This window comes from Amphiprion ocellaris, chromosome 15, assembly GCF_022539595.1.
Source record: "Amphiprion ocellaris isolate individual 3 ecotype Okinawa chromosome 15, ASM2253959v1, whole genome shotgun sequence".
NCBI lineage: Eukaryota > Metazoa > Chordata > Actinopteri > Pomacentridae > Amphiprion > Amphiprion ocellaris.
This window is the reverse complement of record NC_072780.1, coordinates 30,564,360-30,590,395: the sequence shown is the minus strand read 5'-3', so window position 1 is coordinate 30,590,395 and position 26,036 is coordinate 30,564,360. Positions and strand designations below refer to the sequence as shown.

The 26,036-nt window shown below is 37.1% G+C and overlaps 1 protein-coding gene across 1 annotated transcript; it reads right to left on the bottom strand.

The window, feature by feature from the left end:
• Nucleotides 1-1,976: 1,976 nt before the first annotated feature.
• On the bottom strand, nucleotides 1,977-24,975 carry LOC111569252 (probable C-mannosyltransferase DPY19L4). Its single transcript, XM_023271280.3, has 19 exons — nucleotides 24,589-24,975; nucleotides 24,280-24,417; nucleotides 20,401-20,525; nucleotides 20,227-20,317; nucleotides 20,019-20,140; nucleotides 18,531-18,676; nucleotides 17,579-17,702; nucleotides 17,050-17,184; nucleotides 15,774-15,905; nucleotides 15,427-15,528; nucleotides 15,277-15,350; nucleotides 13,237-13,395; nucleotides 10,263-10,382; nucleotides 10,045-10,165; nucleotides 9,748-9,804; nucleotides 6,917-6,999; nucleotides 6,696-6,828; nucleotides 5,082-5,240; nucleotides 1,977-4,317 (listed from the first exon to the last, which is right to left on the bottom strand). The coding sequence occupies exons 1-19, from the start codon at nucleotides 24,692-24,694 to the stop codon at nucleotides 4,153-4,155; spliced, it is 2,292 nt and encodes a 763-aa protein (XP_023127048.2). The 5' UTR covers nucleotides 24,695-24,975; the 3' UTR covers nucleotides 1,977-4,152.
• Nucleotides 24,976-26,036: the final 1,061 nt, after the last annotated feature.

Sequence of the window (26,036 nt, the reverse complement as noted above, 5' to 3'; positions counted from 1 at the left end):
TAATTTACAGTGGTATAAACAGCATAATATTTCCCTGTGAAGTGTAGCAGAGCTGACGTAGAAAGTAGCATGAAAAGAAAATACTCAAGTACTTAATATTTGTACTTGAATTAATATGAAACTGAGGATTGGGATCATCTGATTGGAAACTAGATATCAACAAAAACCACATGCAAAGTAGCACCAGACGGAGATCAGTGTTATATTTAATTCAGTAAAACACCACGTGGCCTTTTGCAGAGGGACAGCTGTTATTTGCACCAAATACTGAAGGAAACAGGACTGAGAGTGATGAATAAAGACTCGTAAGGCATCTGATGAACAGAATCATAAAAACAGAAGCAGCTTCCTTTAGTTGTAAACATGAACAAGACGCAGCTCAGTTTACAGCATCACAGATGTTTTTTCTGTCCTGGATCCTGAACTGAGCTGCTCCATTTAAAAGAAATAGAAAAAAAGCAGAGAAAATGTAATAAAATAAGAGTGAATCCACAAAATATGAATCCCAGCAGCTTCATATATATTCAGCAGCTGATTTTAGATCTCAGGAGTGACAAACTTTATCTCCTTAAACTTCCTTTTTACAGTTTAGACCTTCAGTGTGGAAGCTGAGCGTAAAAACAGCAGCAACCTTTAAAATAACACAACACATGGCCTGCACATGTGTGTGTGACTAAACAACAGCAGAATGTGACAGAAAACAAGAGCAGGTGGCTTCTCACTACTTCTTATGATTCATCTTTAGATAAACAGTTATCTTGTGTGTATTACAACATTATTATGTTCATATACACTGCAGTGCTGTTGTGTTTTCATTGTTTCAGTAGAACTTAATCTAATGTGTCCAAATATCAACTATCCCAGGACTAAAGCAGCAACAATTAATCATAAAAAATGGATTAGTTGTCCTCTCATAGCCATCAATTAATCTTTTTGAATAGTTTTATAAAGAAAAAACAGTAAAATGTAAATATTTACTGGTTTCTTTTCTCCTCTGTGACAGTAAACTGCAAATCTTTGGGGTTTGGACAAAAAACATTTACTTCTTGGATTTTGGGAAACACTGATGGACATTGTTCATAATTTGTTGCATTTTAAAGATCAAACAACAGATCAATTAATCCCCAAAAAATAATAATTAAAAGATTAATAGACAATAAAATAAATCATTAGTTGCAGCCCTGCTTAAAATGAATTTACCGGCCACAAATCTAATGCAATTAAATACACCAGGGTCATTCCAGAACTGGAGGACATTTTACAGTACAAAATACTAAAACATGCAGTTGTTGTGTAAATATTCTTGTCCTAAGACCAAATCTAAAAAAAAAAAATGAGAAAAAAAATGTTTGAAAATACTTTAAAAATACCAAATTAGTCTGGTGTTCCCCTAAAATGACATTCTTCTCTTGTCCCACCCCCCTGATGACCAAATTGAATCTCAAATAAAACAGTTAAAATGAAATTTTAATCTCCTTTTTTTGGTTTTTTTTTTTTCATTGATGTCTCTGGTAATTGTGGGAACATTTTATTTAATCAACATAATATTTTAAATAATAATCATTATGCATGTGTCCCACAACACCCCTGTTAGCATAACCTTTGTAGCTAGTAGAAAACAGTGAATCACAAGAAACGCTGGAATTAAAATCATCAGTTTTCCTAAAGAATGGGTAGAGCAAAGCTGTGTCCACTATTCTAGTTTCCATATTTTCATCACATTGTCAGCCTTGATTGAACGTCTCACTCTACCTCATATTATCAGGATCAGACTAATTCTTTGGACTGTTTTCCATCAGTCAGTTTGTCCTCTTGGTCAGCAGTAACAGCAGCTAAATATCTAGCTTCTACTGCTGAGAAAAAGATCACATTAGCATGGATTAGCAACCCTGTTACTGTGATTAGAGTAGGGTTAGCAAACAACACAGAAAACATGGAATAAAAATGCTACCATTGATGTGGAAGCTGAGCCAATCAAGCCTTTGACAGTTTATTACCTATTATTGATGAATATGGAGCAGAAAACTGAAAAGGTTCATTTTTCAAACATTTTGAAGCCCAAATGTCCTCCAGTTCTGGAATGAGCCAACACCTCTGCCATAAATCCAACTTTTAGCTTCTACATTTTCAGTTTTTGACCTTTTTAATCTGTCATGGTTGTTGGACGTGTACTTTACTCTTCATGTATGTTAATGGGGTGGACAACACACCACCAACTTCATACTTAATAAGAAACATGAAGTTTATCATCTTTTTGCCAAAGTCAACAAAAAATGCTGAAGCTTCGAAAAAGTAGAACTTTTAGCACTGTGTTTGTATTGGGTTATATTAGATAGCCAAATAATGTGGCCAGTGAGCGTAAAAACAGGAACAGACCATAATGACAATAACCCATTAAAGTCATAATTTAATCTGTCATGTCGAGATAACTGCATAAATATTCCAGAGCCACGCTAGAGGCTCCACGACACTGCACTGTGAGCTAAATGCTAACATTAGCGTGCTAACATCCTCACAACTTGCAAAAGTTTAGCCTGGACATGTTTTACCATCTCAAATTTAGTGTGTTGGCATTTCCTAGTTAGCACAAAACATTCAGTCCAGCTGAGGCTGAAGGGATGTTTATATAAAATAAAACTAAACTTAAAAAAATACTACGGCATCACTGCAGCGATTAGAATTTATCTTGAAACAGATCAACACCGATGAGTCACAACATTAAAACCATCAAAAACTAAAGTGAACAACATTGATTTTTTTTTGTATTAATACAATGTTTTGCTAGGAAACCTTGGGTCCTGGTATTTATCTGGAAGCTATTTTGACATTTACCACCTAGATTACTATTCAAAAGTTTGGGGTCACTTAGAAATGTCCTTATTTTTGAAAGAAAAGCAGTTTTTTCAATGAAGATAACATTAAATGACTCATAAATCCAGTGTAGACATTGTTAATGTGGTAAATGACTATTGTAGCTGGAAACAGCTGATTTTTAATGGAATATCTCCATAGGGGTACAGAGGAACATTTCCAGCAACCATCACTCCTGTGTTCTAATGCTACATTGTGTTAGCTAATGGTGTTGAAAGGCTAATTGATGATTAGAAAACCCTTGTGCAGTTATGTTAGCACACTGATAAAAGTGTGAGTTTTCATGGAAAACATGGAATTGTCTGGATGACCCCAAACTTTTGAACAGCAGCATAGAAAAACACTGCTCCAGACTGAGAACACTCCTTTTGGGTAACAACAGACCCCCAGTAAGACAATATGCCCAAAACCTCAAATACCGCTCAAGAACAGCTCGAGGAACACGACCAAGAGCTCAAGGCACTGAACTCCCTAAATCCTAATACAGTAGATCATCAATGGGTCCAATCCATTAATGCCAAAGCCAAACGCTGCAACCCACAGGACCCAAAAGATGCGCTAGCTTCCTGATGCCTCCACCAGAGATGCAGTATCTTCGCCCCAACATGTCAGAACTGTTTGGTTGCACGAAGAACAAATGTTATGCCGGTGGTTTTAATGTTGTGGCTGGTCGGTGTAAATGTGTGTGCAAAAATTTAATGGCTATCTGTTCAATATTTGTTGTCATATTTCACCAAGAGGTGATCTGATGGCTGATATCACAAGTTTTAATTCCCAGCCAGTTCAGATCATCTCTCTACCCACAGTTTCCATTTGTTTTTGCTGTAACTGTGCACTAAAGGTTAAAAAAAAAAAAGACATTTTAATAAAAATGTCAACCACTCTGGAGGAAACATGAGCAGATAATGGAACTCATTCAGGTGCTATTTGTAGTAAATTTCATGACAATTTACATTTGTTGAGATTTTGATGACATGGCTGAAAATACAACCGCTGTTTGTTTAAATCTGAGCAGCTTCTGCACAAAGTGACCACAGACGACTCTCATCCACCTCCCCCTTCATTAAATGCCTCCCAGTAACATTGACAGTAACGCATGGCTTATAAAACTACAGTACAGTGATTAATATGGCGCATTTCAGCTTCAACACGTGGAGGTCGGTGCGGCGTCCTCAGCTGATCCCTGCTGAACGTACAGCTTCCACGTCAGGACGTAACAGTGACGAGACGTTTGCAGAAGCCCAGTGTGTCCAACTGCGGATGGAGGAGTCACATCTGCCGTCAGTACTGGAAGGAGATGACCGAGTTCACTTTGTAGACGTGATACGAGCGATTCCAGAAGACTCGGGTGAAGTAGTTCGTGTACGGAGAGTAGTTCATCTTTATCTCGTGGCAAAAACGTCCGTGTTTGGAGAACGAGTAGATCTCTCCTTTATCGTAGACCACCTGAAAAGACAAAACATGCCGATGATGAATGAAACATTGTGCAGCTTTCTAAGAATGTGGCTGGATTCAGCTTTATCGTTACTTCACAGAGTACTAAAGGTAGCAGTAAAGTGAGTAATATGTAATGTTCATAATCAATGTAATGAGCTGTATCAAAGTTCAACATTCAAGATTTTTATTTGCTATTTGTGCACAAAATAGACGGTCTACACACATAGGAATGCTTGTGCAGGGCTCTCTTGGAGTTGAGTAAAAAAATATAAACACCAATCAAAATAGGAAGTACAAAACAAAACACTCTGCAAGAGTAATAAAAGTAAAATACAAAAATATGGTAAGTATTTCAGATTTTCGCTTCTCATTTGTAATATTTCAGTTTCACGTGTAAGATTTAATTATCATGTGCATCATCTTGATAAAATTACACAAATATTTAACTTTTATGTACAATATTGTTGATGTTATATGCAATATTCTATTTTTTAGGTACAATATTTCAGAATCCTGTGTGATATTACTTACTACCACAGTATATTTGCCGGCATTATTTCATACTTTTTATTCTGGTTCAGCCTTATGTTAGTTCACTTATTTTATTTCAGTAATTGATTGTACTTACATCTTATTGCTTTCTTCACACAGACAGATTCACAGACAAACGTATGCAGATCGTCACATGAACATAAACACAACATATATGAAAGTTATTCTGCTACAAGTTGTCTGTTTTTGTGCTCTCAGTGGATGAAAGTGTCTGAACTCACGTGTCCGTTGGAGATGTCCAGCAGGTCTTTGATCCTGCAGCCCTTGTTGAAACTGAGCTCGTTACAAATCGACTCTTCGATGATCACGTAGTTGGTTTTCTGGGAGGTCAGAAGCTTATAGACGTCCTCTGCAGATCTCATGGCGTAAACCTGGTAGGTCTGCAGGAGGAGGAACAAAAGAAAGACTAAAACAAAGCTGTGTTTGCTCATAATCATCGTTTAAAACCTTAACAAATTCAGAGTGTCATTCTGTTAAATTCTCTGCTGCTGATTAGACAAACTTTAAAGATGAACTCCAAAGAAAATCAAGTTTTTAACATGAGCATATGGTGTGTTTTATATGCTGGAAGACGTACGATAAGCGGAATATGCAGCACATTGACTCTCACAGACACCGTCTGTGTCATTATTCTTCTTCAGAATCGGTTTCTGGTTAGAAAATGTGCGTATACTGAATTTCTCTAAGTTGTACATTGTTTTAACAGAGCTACAGGTGAGCTGGTGTGCTGGAGCTGAAGTTAGTGATTAGAAATGGGTGAAGACTTCATAGATCGACACATTCTGTAGGAGGCAACAGTTTAAAGTTACATCCAAGCAATTTTAAGGCATGAAGAGATTAGGCTCATGAAAAAAATATGCAATTTAATGCATAGAAATGAGTTTTTTAGGATTTAAATCAAACAACAAAGAGGGATTTTAATGCATTAACTGTCGCAAAGATGCTGCTGAATTTCTCTAGATCAGGTTCAAAGTGACTCTTATCAAGTTAAATTAAAAATGTATTGATCTATTACGTACTGAGAAACAAGACTATGGCAGCCATTTATTGATTACAGTAAAACACATAAGCTTCTCATTAAAGGCGAGTGTTTTTCCATGAAGAATCATCACCAGACTACTTAAAACACTGGAATAAACACAGGTTTGGTGATGAGACGAGTTTCCAACATGCATTTGGTTCCATTTATCTGATCTTCCCTTGATTTTTTTCCCCTCTTACTTTATTACAATGTGTCTTAGACATGCTGGTAGGTAGTTTGTTGTATCTGTACAGATTCAGATTGAATATTTCTCATCACTTCCATTATTTATGCTAAGCTAACCCTCCATTAGCATTAGTTTTATTTACTGTATTTAAGTCCGGATTGTTAACCTTCTCATCTATCTCTCTGCATATTCCCCAAAATGTTGACATTTTACTTTAATCACAGCGCTAATGACTGTTTAATTTAATTGCATTCTTCATTTAATGGCTTCGAAACACATTTTGGTCAGATACTTATTCATGTAAGATGTGTAAAACATCCAAAATGTTGTTGTCTTTTAACTTAGAATGGGGAATATCTTATTCCTTTGAACCTTCATCATCACTTTTTATCATGCTACAATAGATGAAATTCCCATCAACACTGCCAACAGTATCTTTATTTTTACTGTAATGTAGTTGTTTATTGAAATTTTAGTCTAGTTTTTTTGTTTCTGGTGCTTCCTTTAGAGTTTGTTTTATACGTAAATATTCAAATTACAACCAAACTAAATCCCAGTTCGCTGTTACTTTCTGGTATCGTGTGTGTTATTGTGTCTACTTTGCAGTGAATCTTATATTTCACTCACATCTTCGGTCCTCTTCAGCAGGTTGACGTCTGAGTAAAGCGGTAAACTGGTCACAGCTGCACCTGAACACAGCTTGATTGTTGCCAGCAGATGAGGGCTGCCGGCGAACACAGCCGCCACCGGAGCCTGAGACCTGGGAGGAGATGGAAGAAAACGTCTGAGACCACGATAAAAGAGTTTCTAAATGTTTCATACAGATGTGGAAAGATGTGGAACTAGACCTGATCCAGCTGATCAGCTCCACTGTGTCTGGATCGTAGAACTCCGGCAGATCAGACAGCTCGGCTAAGACTCGAGGGCAATACTGCAGCAAAGTGGTGAACAAAGAAATATACATGTAAATCAGGGTAGTCTAGAGTTTCTTATGACTCCTTTAACTCTAAATTTTCTATGATGGAACACATTTGAACACGTCACAAAAACAACCCTGCATTTTGATTCTTTCATGGATTTATTAAAGGTTATCTGGAAACGTCACAGAATCTGCTGGGTCTAAAATAAACACCGTTCAAAAGTTTGGGGTCACTTAGAAATGTCTTTAGTTTTGAAAGAAAAGCAGTTTTTTTTACAATGAAGATAACAATAAATGAATGATAAATCCAGTCTAGACATTGTTAATGTGGTAAATGACTATTCTAGCTGGAAACAGCTGATTTTTAACCCTTAGATGCTCCAATGATTAGACTCTACACTCTTCCATAAGTGGGTCAAAAATGACCTGTATAAGAATCAATGTGTTTTTATGTAATTTTTAGTCATTTTGGTTAAGAATATTAATTAGTATTATTGTTTTTGTCCACACAAGAATGATTTCATGTTTGAAATGTATTTATTTTTCACTTTATAACAGATTTTGAACATTTTGATGATTGAAAAGAAGAATCCGTGGATGTTGACACGGACGAGTGTCAACATCCATTTTGTTGACATTTTTCCATTCTTTTCTTCCAGCTGTTGCTGCTCTGCGTCCCTCAAAGTTTGTGCATCACCTCTTGTATGATATTATCAGTGATAAAGAGCTTCAGGTAGTAATACAAATATTACAATTTATTTAAAAGTGTAAAAGGTAACTTAAAAATTTAAATGGAGTGGTATCAAAAACATGTTTTTTGAGGAATAGCTGGAAAATGAAATGATATGAACTGATGAAATATTAAAAACTTTTCATTACAAAGATATTGCAAGAAAACAACCTCAACAAATCATTTTTGACCCAATTATGCATCTAAGGGTTAATGGAATATCTCCATAGGGGTACAGAGGAACATTTCCAGGAACCATCACTCCTGTGTTCTAATGCTACATTTGTTAGCTAATGGTGTTGAAAGGCTCATTGATGATTAGAAAACCCTTGTGCAGTTATGTTAGCACATGAATAAAAGTGTTAGTTTTCATGGAAAACGTGATATTGTCTGGATGACCCCAAACTTTTGAACGGTAGTGTACATACATCAGTTTGGGTGAAATAGAAAGTGGTGTTAATCAATTTTTTTTAGTTTCATGGCCTCTTAGCTTCTCCTGAGTGATTGTAATTGATATTTTTCTGTTTTCTTTCCTCCTCTGTGATGGTAAACTGAATATATCATTGGGTTGTGGCCAAAACAAGTCATCTTGTCACGTTGGACTTTCATAAACACAGATTTTCTGAATTTTCGTTGTGTTTATAGATCAAACAATGAACTGATTAATCCAGGGAATAATTAATGAATTAGCAACAAAAATTATTATTAGTTGCCCTACTGGAGAGGATAAATGGAAATCAAACACTCACCAAACACAAATTTAATGTAACCCAGTCCAACATCTGTACTATAAATTCTACATTTTCAGTTTTTGTTAATATTGTTAAAAAAGTTGCTCCATCTATCCATCCATCTATCTACCGGTATCCATCTACCGGTATCTACCTATCTATCTGTATCTACCTATCTATCTATCTATCTATCTATCTATCTATCTATCTATCTATCTATCGGTATCTATCGGTATCTATCTATCTATCTATCTATCTATCTATCTATCGGTATCTATCTATCTATCGGTATCTATCTGTATCTATCGGTATCTATCGGTATCTATATATCTATCTATATATCTATCTATCTATCTATCTATCTACCTACCTATCTGTATCTACCTATCTATCTATCTATCTATCTATCTGTATCTATCGGTATCTATCGGTATGTATCTATCTATCTATCTATCTATCCATCCATCCATCCATCCATCCATCCATCCATTATTTATCATCCATCCATCATCTATTCATCCATCCATCTATCAATCCATCCATCTATCCATCTATTATGTATCCATCCATCCATCATCTATTCATCCATCCATCCATCTATCTATCCATCGCCATGGATAGGTGGAGTAATGCAACGTTAGTCTGGAATAGCTGTCGAACTTTTTGAGCTTCTCTCTCAGTCTAAAGACGGAGCTCCCTTATAACCCCTAGAGTACAGGACTGTTGACTTATACTTCGGAAATATTGACCTTTTTTGGGGGGGAAATATTGACTACTTTTATCATCTATCTATCCATCCATCCATCATAGTGGGTGGTGTACTGTTATCTATGTGTATTAACTGGGTGGACAAAGCATTAGAAACACTAAAATGGTCAAGTACAGCCCACAGTCTATGGTACATCCTCATCAGCCACTACATACTCAGTAACATACATAAAGTTGATCACATGCTAAACTATGACGGAATCTGCTGAGTCAAAAATATACATACAGCAACTTGAATCATCAGTTTTGGTGATGTAGAAAGTTGTGTTCATCAAATTTTCTAGTTTTATGACATCTTAACTTCTTGTTAGTGATTACAGTTGACGACAGCTGCTGACTCAATTTGAATAGGGCTCATTTTTACCCATTAGCGGGAAAGTCTGAGGAGACTCTCTCTTTAAGACTCTCAAAACTTATATAAAACACCTAATTATTGTGCATATTAAGGTTGAGACACTACAGTGTTATTGATTGTGAAGAATATGTGCCTCATATAAAGAGATTCTAGAGAACAAGCGGTAAAAACCTCACCTCTCTCCACAAACTGAAGCCGATGATTGTGGGAACAGCCGTGCTCAGAATCAGAGACTGAAGAGAAAATAGCAAAAATACAGCATAAATAACATTTTTTTTGAAGATTTCCTGTTTTATAAAACGACTAAATTAAGGTATTGTGATGTTTTGCTAACTTTATTTCAACTAAATTTCTAATTTATGTAATAGTATTTTACACTTAATGTTTTCTGAGTGAATTAATGGGTAACCTGAGAAAATATCAGTTCAGAAGTACATGTGTGTTGGTCTTGAACTGAAGGAGAACCTACTAACCAACACTACAGGGTGGATGGACTTCAGTTTGACCCACTTAAACACTGTCATCCAGAGGCCTGGACAACACACACCAAACGCCGTGAACATACAGACGTACGGCGTCCATAAATACTTCATCCTGTACGACGAAGGAACGCAGATGATGTTTCACTTATGCCAAAGAAGAACAAACAAACCTTTATTTTAGAAAAAAGGCGTAAAGCTGAGGAACGTACCCTTCAAACAGCAGAGCCAGACCTCCGAAAAACAACGTGTGAAAGACGTGATAGATGACCTCAGGCTGCTCTCCGATTTGTCCGTCTTCCAGCCTGTGGTCAGTTTTCATTGGCTGACCGCTGTAGAGGAGAGAAAATCAGGTTACAGTCAACATTTGGAAACTAGGTATTAAAAGAAGTGGATCCGAGCATAACGTTTCCTTATACGCAGATGACTTGCTTCTATATGCTTCTGACCCCATGAGCTCCATTCCACATATTTTGGCCACTCTCGACTTATTCTGGATACAAATTAAACATACAGATAAGTGAAAGCTTTCCTATTAATCAGCTAGCACAGATAATCCTCCAATCAGATATCTATTTTAAATTATCCAGCTCAAGATTTAAATATTTGGGAATCAACATTACCAGTTCCATCCACTCCCTATATGAGGAACATTTTACATCTCTGACTACCAGAGTGAAAACTGACCTGCAGAGATGGAACAGCTTTCCCCTCTCTGTAACAGGTGGAGTCCATTCTATTAAAAATGAATGTGCTCCCAAGATATCTATACTTGTTCCAATGTTCACCCATTTTTCTACTCAAACACTTTTTTCATCAAGTGGATTCAATAATTTCAGATTTCATTTGGGGGTGTAAAAATCCAAGAATATCTAAATCTCTACTCCAAAGGAAAAAGTCGCAGGGTGGACTTGGTCTACCAAAGTTTCCGTTCGACTACTGGGCAGCTAAAATTGCCATCTGGACCTCTGATGCAGACGATGACTGGGTTCAGGTAGAAACAGCGTCTTGCTACTCCTCATCCTTAAACGCCTTAGTATGCAGCAACGTCTTATCCAAACCTAGAGAGCAATCTTCTAATCCCATAGTTGTCACCACCCTGAAATCTGGCAACAAATTAGATGGCAATTCAGCTGGACTTCTCTGCCCTTAGCTACGCCCATCTGTATTAATCAATCTTTTCACCCAGCCAAGATTGATTCAAGATTTGGCTATTGGCATAAACAGCGTCTGTCCTGCCTGGGTGACCTTTACGTTGATGGCATCTTTGCTAGTTTCCCACAGCTGTGCTCCAAATTTAAACTTCAGCCCTCTGATCTGTTAATTTCCTAAATCCAACACTTCATAATTTCCACATTACTTCTATTAAAACTTCTTATTACTTCTATTAAAAATCCCATTAATGACGATTCACCTGCAGATGTCACCATTTTAGTGGGAAGCTACATTTTTCTAGTACAGATTGTGTAATTGATGCTCAAAGATCTCACTTTATCCACATTTACTGGTTTATAGTTACATTTAAGTGAGGTACTCGGGTGTGTTTACCTGTCTTAATGTTCAAAACACACATTATTTTGCTTGTACTGTACACTTCTGCAGCATCTTTGCTCATTTTCTGTCAGATATGCTGAGTTCCAGCTCCCGTGTCTTTAAGGCTAACCTCCTGACATCATGCAAATGTAGGTGACAATGACAATGTGAGATCAAGACAGGTGCCGATTTTGAAGTCTGAAGCCTCTGTGCATGATGGGAAATATCTGGGTCTCACCTGATCTAACAGCTGATTGGTTTAGAAGTTGGGTCAATGGACATAAACTTTTCATTTACAGAGATTTTAACTGTAATTGATTTTAAAGCTTTATTCTAGCTGAAAACATTCAGATTACACATAATAAATTGCATAAAATATATAATTCTTGTCTATTTTATATTATCATTGGGATGATTTAATTCTTGCAGCATTTAGCAACACCAAAGCTGCTGATAAAGGATGTGAGGATTGCTAAAATAGCATCTGCACAGGTATTTATGTGTTTACAGTCTGAATATGTGACACATCAGTGGGGTTAGGAGCTGATGCTGGTTTACATGAGAATTCAGGTAAAATGGACGCTGAATCACGAACAGAGCACTTTAATAGGTTGCCTCCTTGTAACTAAAACTATTGGAGGTGCAAAAACCTTTATATGCGACAGCAAACAGTTGAGTAAATCAGAGTGTTTCTGTAATTTCTGCTGCTGGAAACTGTCCATCTTCACTGCAGACTTTTAACTGCTGCTGCTTTTCAGGCACGACCCTATTTTTGGCTTTCTGTACCCTCAGATCTTTGAGTACAGGAATGTAGATCAAACAGAAGCGGATCTAGTGAGGAAATAATAACAGAGTGTGAGGAGGCTGCTCAGTTGTTTGAAGAAAAGCCTGGACTTCATTTCTGGCAGGTAAAATGTTTTCTGTGGGAGAGAATAACTCCCTTCAAGTTTTGTAAGCTTGCAGTTGCCTTTAACTTGCACAAAAAAGTTAGAACAAATTAAAAAATCCCAAAACCATAATATGGGCTGTTTGAAGCTGTCGATATTTAAAACACCTTTTAAGGACGATCCAGTCTATTATTATTATTATTGCAGTTTCACATCACTGTCTGCTCCAAATTGGATCTAAAAATGTGATCTGACAGACATTTAGAGAGATTTCTGATCAGTTTCAGTAATTTATCAAGCAAACAGCCAAATTTAATCTCATTCTTCTTCATCAGATGTTTGCCATATTTGTCAGGTACATCTTTTGGTTTGAACCTGATTATCTTACCTGAGAATTATTTTTAGGGTCACTGAACTCTGAGGACTTCTGATCAGCGGTGGAGGCTAAATAATGTATTATTAATTGGTGAACGATATTGGATGCATTAACACTGGATCTCTGACTTCACAGTACTGTACACTGAGTACAGAGACAAAGGGAATTCAGTTTTCTGTCATTTTTAGCTGAATTAATTCCATTTTTTTGTTATTTGTGTGTGTGTGTGTGTGTGTGTGTTTGCTTTAAAAGCTTTGCAGTTACAGAAATGTTTCATTCCAGCTGAAAACTGGGACTGTTTTTAAGAAGAAGGTTCAGTTTAACACACTTTCCAATCTGTTTGTAAAAATCATCTAATCCTGGATGAAGATGATGTTTGAGCTCTCTGACCTGAGCCGTCTGTAGATGGTCTGCAGGGTGGACAGCAGACAGACGCTCAGCACCAGCAGGTAAAAAGGAAGGACTGAGGCCTGCGTCAGTCGCAGAAAGAAATCCTGACCAGGTGTCTGAAGACTCTCCTGGCACAGCAGGAAGTTGGTGACAAAATCACTGACACAAATGAAAGGAAAACACTGCAGTTAGATGACTTTAGATCAGACTACACTGGAGATGTCAAACTCATTCTAGTTCAGGGGCCACACACAGTCCAATCTGAGAGAATAGAATAACTATAATGTCATCATACATGGGGGCATGATGAAAATATAAATAGCTGCCACTGTACATTTAAAACAAGACTATATTAAGAATTACAACATATGCAGAAAAGGCAAGATATATACAGTACAGTGTGGGAGGTCAATGAAATCGAATAAAAATCAATAAAATAGAATAAATATGGGCAGGAGATTGAACGTAAGCAGCAATAGAACCATTTGAAGTGACACTGTGCGTTACTGTTTTAAGTTCAGAAGTCTAATGGAAAACGGGAAAAAGTTACTTCTCAGCCTGTTTGTCCTGTATAAGAAACAGCTTTTTCCCATGGTCCATCAGATTTCTCTTTTGATTTGATCTCAGATGGGCTGAAGCAGTAAAATCACAACATAATAACCGATAAATAACGACTCAGAATTTCTACCTTTAAGTGCAAAAAAGTACAACTACATTCTGAAAATGTTCACATTCAGTGAAATATCTTTTTAAAAAACATGAACAACCAGAAATTTCTTAACAGAAATAAGTGCCATTTCAACAATATTATGCCTCAGTATCATTTACACCAGGGGCGTCAAACATACGGCCCGAGGGCCAAAACTGGCCCACTGGGTCCAATCCGGCCCATGGGATGACTTTGTAAAGTGTAAAAATTACAGAGGTGAAAATGAATACTTCCTGTGAAAATACTTAGACATTAAACATTGTGCAATATAAGGTCAGTCAACAGATCCAGTATGACTGAGTATGGATTGATAGAACCCTGTTGTTGATGCACTGACACAACTTTAATGCATTTTTTAACGTATAAATTTTCTACATTTACAAGCCAAGGGGACGACTTAACCTTCTTCCTTAACAGATCCCACTTTAGTTTGTTTGATATAGTGGTCAGGATTACTAACCAGATGTGGAAATGAATGGGAATTTAAATTACTTTCTAGATATGAACAAGTTATAAAACACTATATCATTCAGTTCCAGATACCAGTAATTAAATCTGTGATCAGTAAGTTGTGATACACAAATGATAAACTGAGGTGTGATGTTGCTGAAATTGAATTTATTTTTCTGAAGAAATTTCCAGTTGTTCATAATGTTTTGTAAAAAGACAGTTCATTAAATGTGAACATTTTCAGAATGTGCCTCTTTGCACTAAAACAAAGGAAAATTTGTAGTTGTGGTTATTTATCGCATATTATGCTGTGATTTTACTGCTCTGGCCCATTTCAGATCCAATTGGGCTGAATGCGGCCCCTGAACTAGAATGAGTTTGACACCCCTGATGTACACACTACAACTTCTAGAATCTAGAAATGTGCAAAACATTTAGTCATACACATCTGGAACTGAACAATCTAGTATTTTACTTTATGACCAAAGCAATGTGTCAAGATCCAGAAATTATTTTAGATTTACATTCGTTTCTACATCTGGTTAGTAATCCTGACCATCACACCAAAAAAAACTAAAGTGGGACCTATTAAGGAAGAAGTTTAAGTTATCCCCCTGCCTTGTATATGTACTAAATTTATTCATTAAAAAAAAAATATGAGTTGTGGCAGTACATGAACAATAAACCTCTGCCAGACTGAAGCTGCTGACTGACATTATGCTGCACAATGTTCAGTGTCTTCTCTGTAATGTTTACACTTAGTAAAGTCGTCCCACGGGCCGGAATGGACCCTCTGGTGGGCTGGTTTAGGCCCTCAGGCCGTATGTTTGACACCCCTGGATTACACAGACTGAAAATGACACAGGACCCTTTAAACTCACATTGTTGTGTTGAGCCCAAACTTAACTTCAAGGAACTTCAATATGAAGTCGCTGTCACTCACAGGAATGAGTTTCTGTGAATAAACAAACACAAGTTAGTCTCCAATTACTTTACAGGTTAACAAACAAATCATTTTCCTGTGAGTTTACCTTAACTAAGTAACTGAAGGTGATGCCGGTGGTGAAGACCAGATGGAAGTGTAGGAAGAGCTTCATCACTCTGGCCAACAGAGGCCCCATCTTCATCTTTTGCTGCAACAGAAACACACATTTCATGGGTGTAACTCTGTATTCAGCTCAAAAGTCCTCTATTTTCAACAAAACAAAGACAAATATGGTGAAACTAGAAAATAATCAATTTTCTTACCTCATTAGTGAAATGATGACTAGTGTTCAACAGTAAGTATCATACAGTTTATAAATTAGAAATGTCATCTCTAACTGCCAATAATACGTGGTCTGACTGAGCTGTGACGTGACGGGGAAGCTAACTCTACCTGGAAGTACCTCGCGAGCACTGAGCCAATCAGGAGGCTGAGCAGCGGCGAGCTGAGCAGCGTGGCGTTCTGAAACTGGAACAGGTAGGCCAGGAACAAGGAGCTGAGGTAAACCTTGTGGATGTCGGCCATCTTTACATCCAGAGATGACGGGAGGACGGAGAAACAGAGAGAAACACAGAAAAAAGGCACTTTAAAATACTGAACAAAGAGATATTTTCAGTTTTGAAACACTGGCCTGTTGTTTAAATTATTTAAACCCCATTAGAACACTTTACACATCTTACATGAATAACTATCTGATTAAAATGTGTTGTAAAGTCATTAAACAAGAAATTAAACTGCGTCTGTAGCAGTTAAATTCAGTCATTAGTGTGGTGATTAAAGGAACAGTTGAACCTTTTGGGGAATATGGAGAGAGACAGATGAGAAAGTTAAACAATACAGACTTAAATCCAGTATGAAACTCAGGGTAATAGAGGGTTAGCTTAGCATAAATGAGGGAGAAAAAGTCGATCTGATTCTGCACAAATACAACAAACTCTACCTACCAGCATGTTTGAGGCAAATTAATAAAGTAAGAGGGGAAAAAAATCAAAGGAACATTAGAAGAACTGAACTAAATACATGTTGGACACTAGCATTATCAGCAAACCTGTGTTTATTCCAGTGTTTTAAGTAGTGGTGTGATGATTCTTAGTGTAAAAAAATACTCATATAACACCTTTAATGAGAAGTTTGTGTCTTTTCCTGGATAACTTTATCCCTGTAATAGATTCATTTAGCTGACAGCTCAAAGAAACTGTCAGTATGTTTGGTAATTGCATGTGATTTAAATCAAAATATCTAACAAAATACCAATGCATTTATCAGCACAGATATATAAATATTACTGCATTTCTTTGTTGGGTTTCTTTGGAGCTTTAGTCGTGCTGTTAGGCAGATTTTTGAACTCTAAAGTATCTACATTTGGATTGCCTTATATCTCTCCACAATCAAATAAGCAATGCTAATATTGCTAGTATGCTAGTAGTTGTCATGAAGACTGCCAACAGAAGCTTCAAAAAAGTCTGTTTTATATCATTAATTTGCTAAATGATGCAGCAAGATGCTAGAACCTAATCAGTTCGTCTACTGCATATGGAGTCTCTGTGGCGGAAGCATGAAGTTTGTACTGTTTCTGAGCTAAATAATGAATCTACAGAGCAACAGAAGCCGGCGTGACAACATGACGTCCAACAGAAATGAGATGGGATCCAACAGCTGCTGTTTTTACCTTCCGTGGCGGCACCAGGTCAAAGGAGTCGAGCAGAAACAGACAGAGGCCTTGGATGAAGAGGATGTAGTGGCTGTGCTCCCAGACCAGCAGGAAGGTGAAGGTGGTGGCGCTCATGGTGAGATAGCAGAACATCTACACAGAAAAACAGGGAACGTTCAGAGCCCTGGAGTTTACGGCATCTCTTTGTTGTTTTTCTGTCATTTTCAATCTGTTTTTGATGCTTTTTTGTCTCATTTTTTGTCATTTTCAGTCTCTTTTTGATGCTTTTCTGGTCTCATTTTTTGTCATTTTCAGTCATTTTTTGATATTTTTTGTCTCATTTTCAGTCTCTTTTTGATGCTTTTTTTGTCTCAATTTTTGTCATCTACACAAAAATATAGTAAACAATGAACTTTTACAGCCCTGGAGTTTGGGATACTTAAGTTTGCAGACCGTTTACAAGCACAAAACCTACATAACACATACACAAAAAAACCCTCAAAAACATAATATAGAGTCTTTAAAAAGAGCGTTTATGAAGGTTGACCTCAGTGGCAGAGCTGATGTTGTTGCTCAGGAACCCAGTCAAAGCTGCGACCTGACAGGAGAAGTAGGGCAGCGCCCAGTTGTCCCTCAGAGGAAGAGCATGATCCACTTTGGTTGTGTCGGATCTGTGGGAGAAAACTGGAAAAATTCAAGCGGACGAGTCACAGAAAAACAGAAAGACAAGCGGTAAAGACAGGAAGCATCACAACTAAAACATACACTCACTGTCCTCTTTATTAGGCACACCTTGCTAGTAAAAGGTTGGACCCTCTTTTGCCTTTCAGTCTCTTTTTGTTGTTTTTCTTGTCAATTTCAATCTTTTTGTTGTTTTTTTTTGGCTCATTTTTTGTCATTTTCAGTCCTTTTGTTGTTTGTCAAATTTTTTGTCATTTTCAAACTCTTCATTGTTTTTTTGTCATTTTTTTGTCATTTTCAATATTTTCTATTGCTTTTTGTGTCAATTTTTGTCATTTTCAACTTTTTTGTTGTTTATTGTTTTTATTTTCTGTCATGTTCGATCTCTTTTTGTTTTTTTTGTCAATTTCAATCTCTTTTTGTTTTTTTGGCTATTTTTTGTCATTTTAACCATTTTGTTATTTTTTGGTCATTTTCAATCTCTTTGTTGTTTTTTTGTCTCATTTTTAACAAGGCATTTTGGTCAACACAACTGCAGCTCACTGGATATTTTCTCTTTTTGGGACCATTCTCTGTAAACCCTGGAGATGGTTGTGTCTGAAAATCCTAGTAGATCAGCAGTTTCTGAAATACATTCAAAATACCTTAAATCCCTTTCTTTCCCATTTAGTTGCAGCCATGTGATTGGCTGATTACATATTTGTGTACACAAGCAATTGAACAGGTGTAGCTAATAAAGTGGCCGGTGAGTGTACAGTTGTATAGTGCTGTTTTCTAGCATTATTTATGAGGATCAGTTTGGCTGACTTCCTTCTCACCTGTTGATGACGTACCAGGCCACAGCCAACATGCCAGCCACCCAGGTTCCACTCATCACCCAGCTGCACACAAACAGGGCGGTGACGTAGACCGCCTGGAGGCCAAACACCGCCCCGACGTAGAAGTAGACGGGCTCCACGAAATCCTGTTTGATTAGAAACAAGGGCGGCGATTAAAGAGCAAAAAAGCAACAAAAACATTGCATACAGAAGCAAAATCAAGTAATAACCTGCTACAGAGTGTCAGGGTGCTCAGGTTTAAGGCTGTCTTATTATCATCCAGAAAAACAGTGGGTAGTTTGTTTAGTTGTGTTTTGTTTAATTTTCCATTTCAGTCTACTGACGCTGACTGTGATGTTTGATTGCTTTAAATGTTTTCATGCACGATACACTGAACAGTTCATTACATAAAGAGATAAGTCTGGCATTTGCAAAATGTAGCAGCACTGTTTATGTTTTCTCTACAAACCAGCATGGACATTTCCTGGTATTTCAAATGCACTGCAAACAAATCCTCTTTTTTTTAAACTTCTTTTTATGTATAGATCTGGAAAGGCTTCAAATGGCTGAAATCATTTTATTCTCTTTTTTTGATGCAGATCAGACACATATGCAATATTTTAATATGCAAATTCCACCAGCAGTCGCAGCAACCTGGTCTGAGCACACAACAATGAGGTCAAGTCAAAGTCAAGCACCTCTCACATCTCTAATGTATTCAATTACCAGCAGATGTTAAGACATTTTAAGACCACTCTGATTAAATCTAAGACATTACATTTACAGCTGTGTTAAGTCTTGGTTATCTGCTTTGGGGTTTAAGATATTTTGATGTCAAGATTTTTGGGTTTGGTTTTAGATGGTTTTGTTCAGAAGCTTTTATTGCACTTTCAGAAGGCTGATGAGTTGTCTCATTAAAACCACTAAAAAAAAACAAACACTGGAGGAGGTCACATGATTTGTTCTGCTGTGTCTGCAGACATTTCAAGTCATTTGAAAGATTGATTTAAAGAGTTTTAGGAATCCAGGCCTTAAATTTACGTAACTTGATATAATCAGTCTGAAAAAAATGCCTGTGACAGGAAATATGCTTCCCAATCTGCATGCTCAGTGATTATTTGCTCGGGGCAGGGCGTCACTGTGGTTTAAGTCCTTGTGTTCACAAAGAGCTTCTACGACAACGATATCGATATCTATCACGCATGCACAGGGAGAACATGTAAAGTCCATGCAGAAAGATCCCAGGAAGGTCGGGACATGAACCAGGGATCTTCTGGCTGCAAGGCTAGCCACCAAGTCCTCTTTACTAGATTTACATTTTTTGGTTTTTATCCTGCTTCAGTTTAATAATTTATTCATCACCTTTTTCCCTTCTGCTTGTGTCTTTTGAGCTGCTACAAGGTGTGAATTTCCCCGATGAGGGCTCAATAAAGTTTATCTTTACTCTCACAGAGACATTTCTGACCAAAAAGACACAGAGAAGCTCACCTGGCTGCCTGTCACTCTGTACACAAAGCTGGCGATGAGTTCTGGATAAAGAGACAAACGTTCGACCGCGTTGATGGTTTGACCTGAAACAGTCTTGTTGTCTATCGTCAGCTCATAAAACCCTAAAAAACACGACAGCAGAGTTAAAATGATGGACGTCAAAGTTATTATTTATGTGTTTCCTCTCTTTTACAAGAAGCCCAGGTACCTCTTTCAAAGGAGGGAGCTGCCAGCATGTGTTTATAGTAGTAATAATAGAGCCCACTGCCTTCCTGGAAAGTGATTTCACGTTCCAGCTCCTGAGACAAACACAGTGAACGTTAGAGCTGATATGAAGTGGAAATATAACGGAAGCAGGCTGACAAAATTAACAGTCACCCACCTGCTTAGTCGAAAACCAGAACTTCCTGTCATGATACGTAGATAGATACACGGCGTAGAGCATGCCGCAGGCCACAGCTGCAAGACATCCAAAGAAAACTCTCACCAGACGCTGCAGGAAACCCGCTGAGGAGCACAAACACAACAGCAAACATCACTGTGGTGCTTCTGCAGGCTGTGAAGTTCAGCTGACGCCTGCTGTAATCCACAGACACTTTAAATATCTCTATCCTGACACTCTGCTTTAGCTTTTTTAATACAGCAGCTGCAAACTGATGCACACAAACAGAAACAAACTCTTGCACCGAAGCAGCTTCTTCTCTCATGAACAACAAATCAGAAAGTCATGAAGGATTCCTGTTTCACTGCAATATCCAATACATGGACAATATTTCAACCTCAGGTGCAACACCTTAATAACAATGTTCAATACTGTAATTTAAATTGCATTCTAATTTATTATCCTGGTTTAAGCAAATTTACGTCTTTTTTACACAGAACTTTTTACATTGTACACGTTATACTTCTTACATTTATAACATTTTATTTAGAATTTCTCAGATTTAGATTTGTATATTTATTCTTTTATCGTCTGTTGTTGTTGCTGAGTACTGTAAGTCTAAACACCACGTGCTTTTCTGATTCTGTGACTTTAATAATGTATATTTACTATTAATTTACTTAGACATTTGTTCGTATTTTTTTAAAAATTGCACCCCAGATCTTCCTTTTTTTGATGAACACGAGACTACATGTCATTTTAAGCTGCTTTTTCAGTTTTATTTTAAATTTAAAAGGTAAATCTTACCAAAGTGTGTGGAAAATCTGTAGAAATACAGCTAACACTAAGCTGGTTATATTAAAAAGTCCAATATTCTGGGATAATAATTTCAGTTTGGTAAAGAGACCAAAAGAATACACCTCTCAACAAAGTGTGTAAAGAAATACTGCAGATCTACGGTGGCCCTGAGCAATCAATACGCTGCAGCACAAAAAAACAGACAAAACACAACACAATTAATAAAACTAACACACGTGCAGCGTTTAGGGAAAAAATAAGTCACGGAACAAAAGCCCAGATTACAAGGAATGTATTTTTAATGTTGTACACTACTGGGACATGCGCTCTGAGCTCTCTCAGCCACGAAACAACTGAAGTGGATTAAGGCAGTTTTACTGTCTAAAAATCCCTTAATGCCTCTATGTGTTCTAATCAGAGCCGTCACGATATCAGACGTTTACATCAACGTGGGAAAGAAGAACTCAGCGTTGCTTTATCTTTCATTTTGCTTCCTGTGGTTGTTTTTTTTAGGAAATGAATTACACTTAAAATACAAACGTTGGGAGGTGAAAAGTAGGGCTGAACTAATAATCGAATTCAAAGTCAAACAGTGCAGTTAGCAAAACACAAAAGCAGCAACTGAGGACATACGAGACACGGCATTGACCTCAGTATTTAATAATAATCGCAATTTTTTATTTTATTGCCTGCACTGCATAATTTAATAGCTGCACCTTCTAAGCTCAGCACCAGGTCTGACTCAGAGTTTAACTCTCAGGTCTGCAGTTTATGAATTAATGCTTTCATTGGCGTGCAGTCACATTTTTGATGGGATCTTTTGCAGTAATGCTCGATCACTGGCTCCACTGGCTCTCTATCCCACAACGCATCCACTTCAAAGTCCTCCTGCTGACCCACAAAGCCCTCCATAACCAAGCCCCCCCCATACCTCAGAGACCTGCTCCACCACCACACTCCCTCCCTGCTCAGAACCACACACTGAACCTGGGGGGACAGAGCCTTCTCCATATCTGCCCCCACACTCTGGAACTCCCTGCCCCAACACATCCGTGACTGCACCGACCTGACTACCTTCGAATGACTCCTCAAAACCCACCTGCTCAGAACTGCTTTTAACCCTCCTGAAAAAAAATATTGTTTCTTTGTCTGAAAAAAAATCCAAAAATTCAGTAAAAAAATTCCCCAAATTTCTGAAAATTTGCAAAACCTTCAGGAAGAAAATTCCAATAATTCCTTAAAAGTTTCCCTTAAAAGTTGTATTTAAAAAAAAAAAAAACACTCCAAATTTGGGAAGAAAATTCTTGGAAATATCTTCAAAAAATGAGTAAAAATCTTCCCAAAAAAATCCTAAAAATATCAACAGTGATTCCATATATATCAGTAAAACTTCTAATATTTCCTTTAAGAACAACCAAAATCCAGCGAAATTCGCTGGATTTTGGTTGATTTTTATGTGAATGTTCTTAAGAAACATTTTTAACTTTTCTTTTTTTCCCACCAAAAAATGTTCAAAAATTTCCCAAAAATGTTGAAAATGTGGACATCAGAAGTTTAACTGTGAAAATATATATATTTTTCCCCACATTTTCAAATTTTAAAACGGGTCAATTTTGACCCGCAGGACGACACGAGGGTTAATACATAATACAAACTTATTTTTATGATGTATTTTATGACTAGTTTTTATGATGTGCCTTAATTTTAATGTTTGTTGATTTTATATGTAAAGTGTCTTTGAGTGTTTTGAAAAGCACTATACAAATAAAATGTATTATCATTATTATTATTATTATTAATAATAATAATATTAATAATAATAATAATAATAATAATAATAATAATAATAATAATAATAATAATAATAATAATAATAATAATAATATTACTACATGTTTTAAATGTGTTACACTGTGAATATTGAACTCGGGCTTCATTTTAAAAATTATACTGCATGTTAAATAACATGATGTCTGCATTTAATTTTTTAAACATCTGGGTTCTCATTAACACCCCTAACGTCTTCCTGTTGTTGCACAGCCTTGAGGAACAGTTACTGAATGAGCTTGTGACAAATAAAAACTCTTGAAACTAATAAGTGAAAATGCTTAATGTTGTGGTACAGCGTGTTGCTATTGCTCTTGTCCATCGGTTGAAATATTTTTAAACAATTAGAGAGGCAATAATTAATCAGCTAGTTGTCAACTATTAAATTAATTGTCAACTATTTTGGTAATCGATGAATTGATTGGAGTAACTTTTTGTCTTGTGGATGCAACAGGAGGAAACACTCATTCATCCCAGTACAGTCAATTATCAAAGTCTTTTTTTGTTTGTTTAATCCGAGGTCCTAACAAATCGATGAAACACATTCTGATGTATTACAGAGGCAGTTGCAGCCATGATATGCTGATGTAGGCAAATAGCTGTCTGGACTGAAAACATTTTTTGAAGACTGGAAATTAACCGAGTTAATCTCATTGAGTGCCTTTAAATCTAAACTGCGAGTTCTTCAGGCCGTTTCCACAACATGCACTTGTTTTTTCTAACTTGCTTGTAAATTTTTATTTTTTTGTTTGTTTGTTTTTTTTGGTTGATATTTTAATTATGTTTTAACTGTGTAATTTGATAACTGCGCTTTGTATGTGCTGCTGCCTGTCTTGGCCAGAACTCCCTTGAAAAAGAGGCTCTTAATCTCAACGGGATCTCTCCTGGTTAAAAAACGGTTCAATTAAAAAAATTTAAAAAGTAGTTTGTCTTCTATCTTAACACACAAATAGCATAATCAAGGGAGAATAATTTGTTTGTTGCAGCCCTAAAGTTGGAGATAATTTAGATTCTGTGGCACAGAGTTAAGTAAGTTACTCTTATTGTCTTCAAGGACTTGATGCCTCTCTGTGTTCTAATTAGAGCCGTCACGAAAATAAAAAAGTAGTTTGTCTTCCATCTCAAAACATGAACAACATAATCAATGGTGAATAATTTGTTTATTGCAGCCCCTAAAGTTGGAGATAATTTAGATTCTGTGGCACACAGAAACAGTGAGCAGAGTTTAAATTGGCATATTGAAGAAATACTTACATGTAGATGAGCTCCTGGGTGTTCTGACAGCAGGTTTGATGGATTCTTCTTCCTGCTCTGGTTCATCACCTTTCACTTCACTTCCATCCTTCTGCTGCAGGTTTTCATCTGTTGCACCGCTGGACAGCTTCTCAACACCTGCCCAGATGTGACAACACACACACACACACTTTACCTGTCACAGTATCCACACACACAAACATACACACAAACATCTGCTGCCTCCACAAAAGTTACCTGTCTGGATGTTTCCTCCTCTGGTGGCTAACTGCTGCTCAGTTAGCAGCCTGCTAAGTTAGCTTAACTTACCTTTGGTGTCCAGCTCCGGCTCAGACTGTTGAGTTTCTTCTTCTTCTTCTTCTTCTTCATTATCTCCTTCCAGAGTTTCCGATATGCGGCATCTGAGCTCAGTCATGACGAGGTGAATTAATCCGAGAGGAGTTGTGAGGAGTGAGGAGGCTGCAGCATGCTAGCTAGCAGTTAGCTTAACCAGGATGCTTTAGAGCGGCTCCTCGCTCCGCCGTGAACCAGACAGGTGACAGACTGAAGCACAAGCCTCCTATTTCCTCAGCTGGTTCCTCCCGTGTTGGGCGTTTAGTTCGGCGGCAGGGTTCGGTTCGGTGTCGGCTGTTTGGAGGACTGAACCGCTGCTGGGCTCCGACCGGACATGGCGGAGAGGAGGAGGACCGCAGAAAGCAGCGTAGAAGAAGAGTTCAAAAACTTCACTGAGAATTTGTTTAAGAAAAACAAAAACTCACATTTTCTTCTCCTTTCTGATTATGTATTGTTATAACGTAAATGTGTATTTTTTTTTAACCCTCGTGTCGTCCTGCGGGTCAAATTGACCCGTTTTAAAGTTTGAAAATGTGTGAATATATATATTTATATATATATATATATATATATATATATATATATATATATATATATACATATATATATATATATATATATATTTATATATATATATATATTTTTATATATATATACACACACACACACACACACACACACACACACACACACACACACACACACACACTCACACACACACGCACACACACACACACACACACACTAAAGTGTCAGTTTCTGTACCATGTGGCATTTCAGTAGCATTTTGTGGACGTCTGTGGTACCTCAGTGGCAGTTTGACACTTCAATAGCAGACTGAAGCACCTAACTGATGATTTCTGGTAATCTGTGGCACCTCTAAGACTCATTAACAGTCTGTAGCATCTCAGTGTCAGTCTGTGGCAGTTCAGTGATAGTCTGACTTTTCAGAGGCAGTGTGACAGTCTATCACACGTCAATGGCAGTCTGGTGCAGTCTGTGACATTTAAGTGGCAGTCTGCAAGGCTTCAGTTTGTTTATGGGCACAAATTTGTGCCACCAAAAACTGAATTTAAGTGATTTATATTTACCTTTGTGTTGCTCAACTTGAATAATTGGAATAAAAATTTGAAGTTTCAAATTTGGAAAATTGGATGCTTCACACAAGTCACACATTGATAAGAAAAAAAAAGCGACATTTGTTTAAAAAGAAAAGTGAGTAATTTACATCCCTGCAGTATAAACTCAGTACACTTGTAGTTTGTGCCAGTATTGTTAATGTAAGGGTAGTTTGATTTAACCGACTGTGAATACTAAATACACAAAATGCATTTTATTTGTACTGAAAATGTTTTGAGATTTTCCAACAGAATCCTTGTGGAATTCAAAACATTGTGGCTGTGTCTGTTTTTTAGCATAAGATT

Excerpts from the sequence above, each read along its gene's own strand:
- LOC111569252 (XM_023271280.3), bottom strand. The coding sequence starts at position 24,694 with ATGACTGAGCTCAGATGCCGCATATCGGAAACTCTGGAAGGAGATAAT. Across the intron at positions 13,396-15,276 it reads TTTGGGCTCAACACAACAAT|TGATTTTGTCACCAACTTCC; the intron begins GTGAGTTTAAAG and ends CATTTGTGTCAG. Across the intron at positions 6,829-6,916 it reads GAGCTGATCAGCTGGATCAG|GTCTCAGGCTCCGGTGGCGG; the intron begins GTCTAGTTCCAC and ends ATCTCCTCCCAG.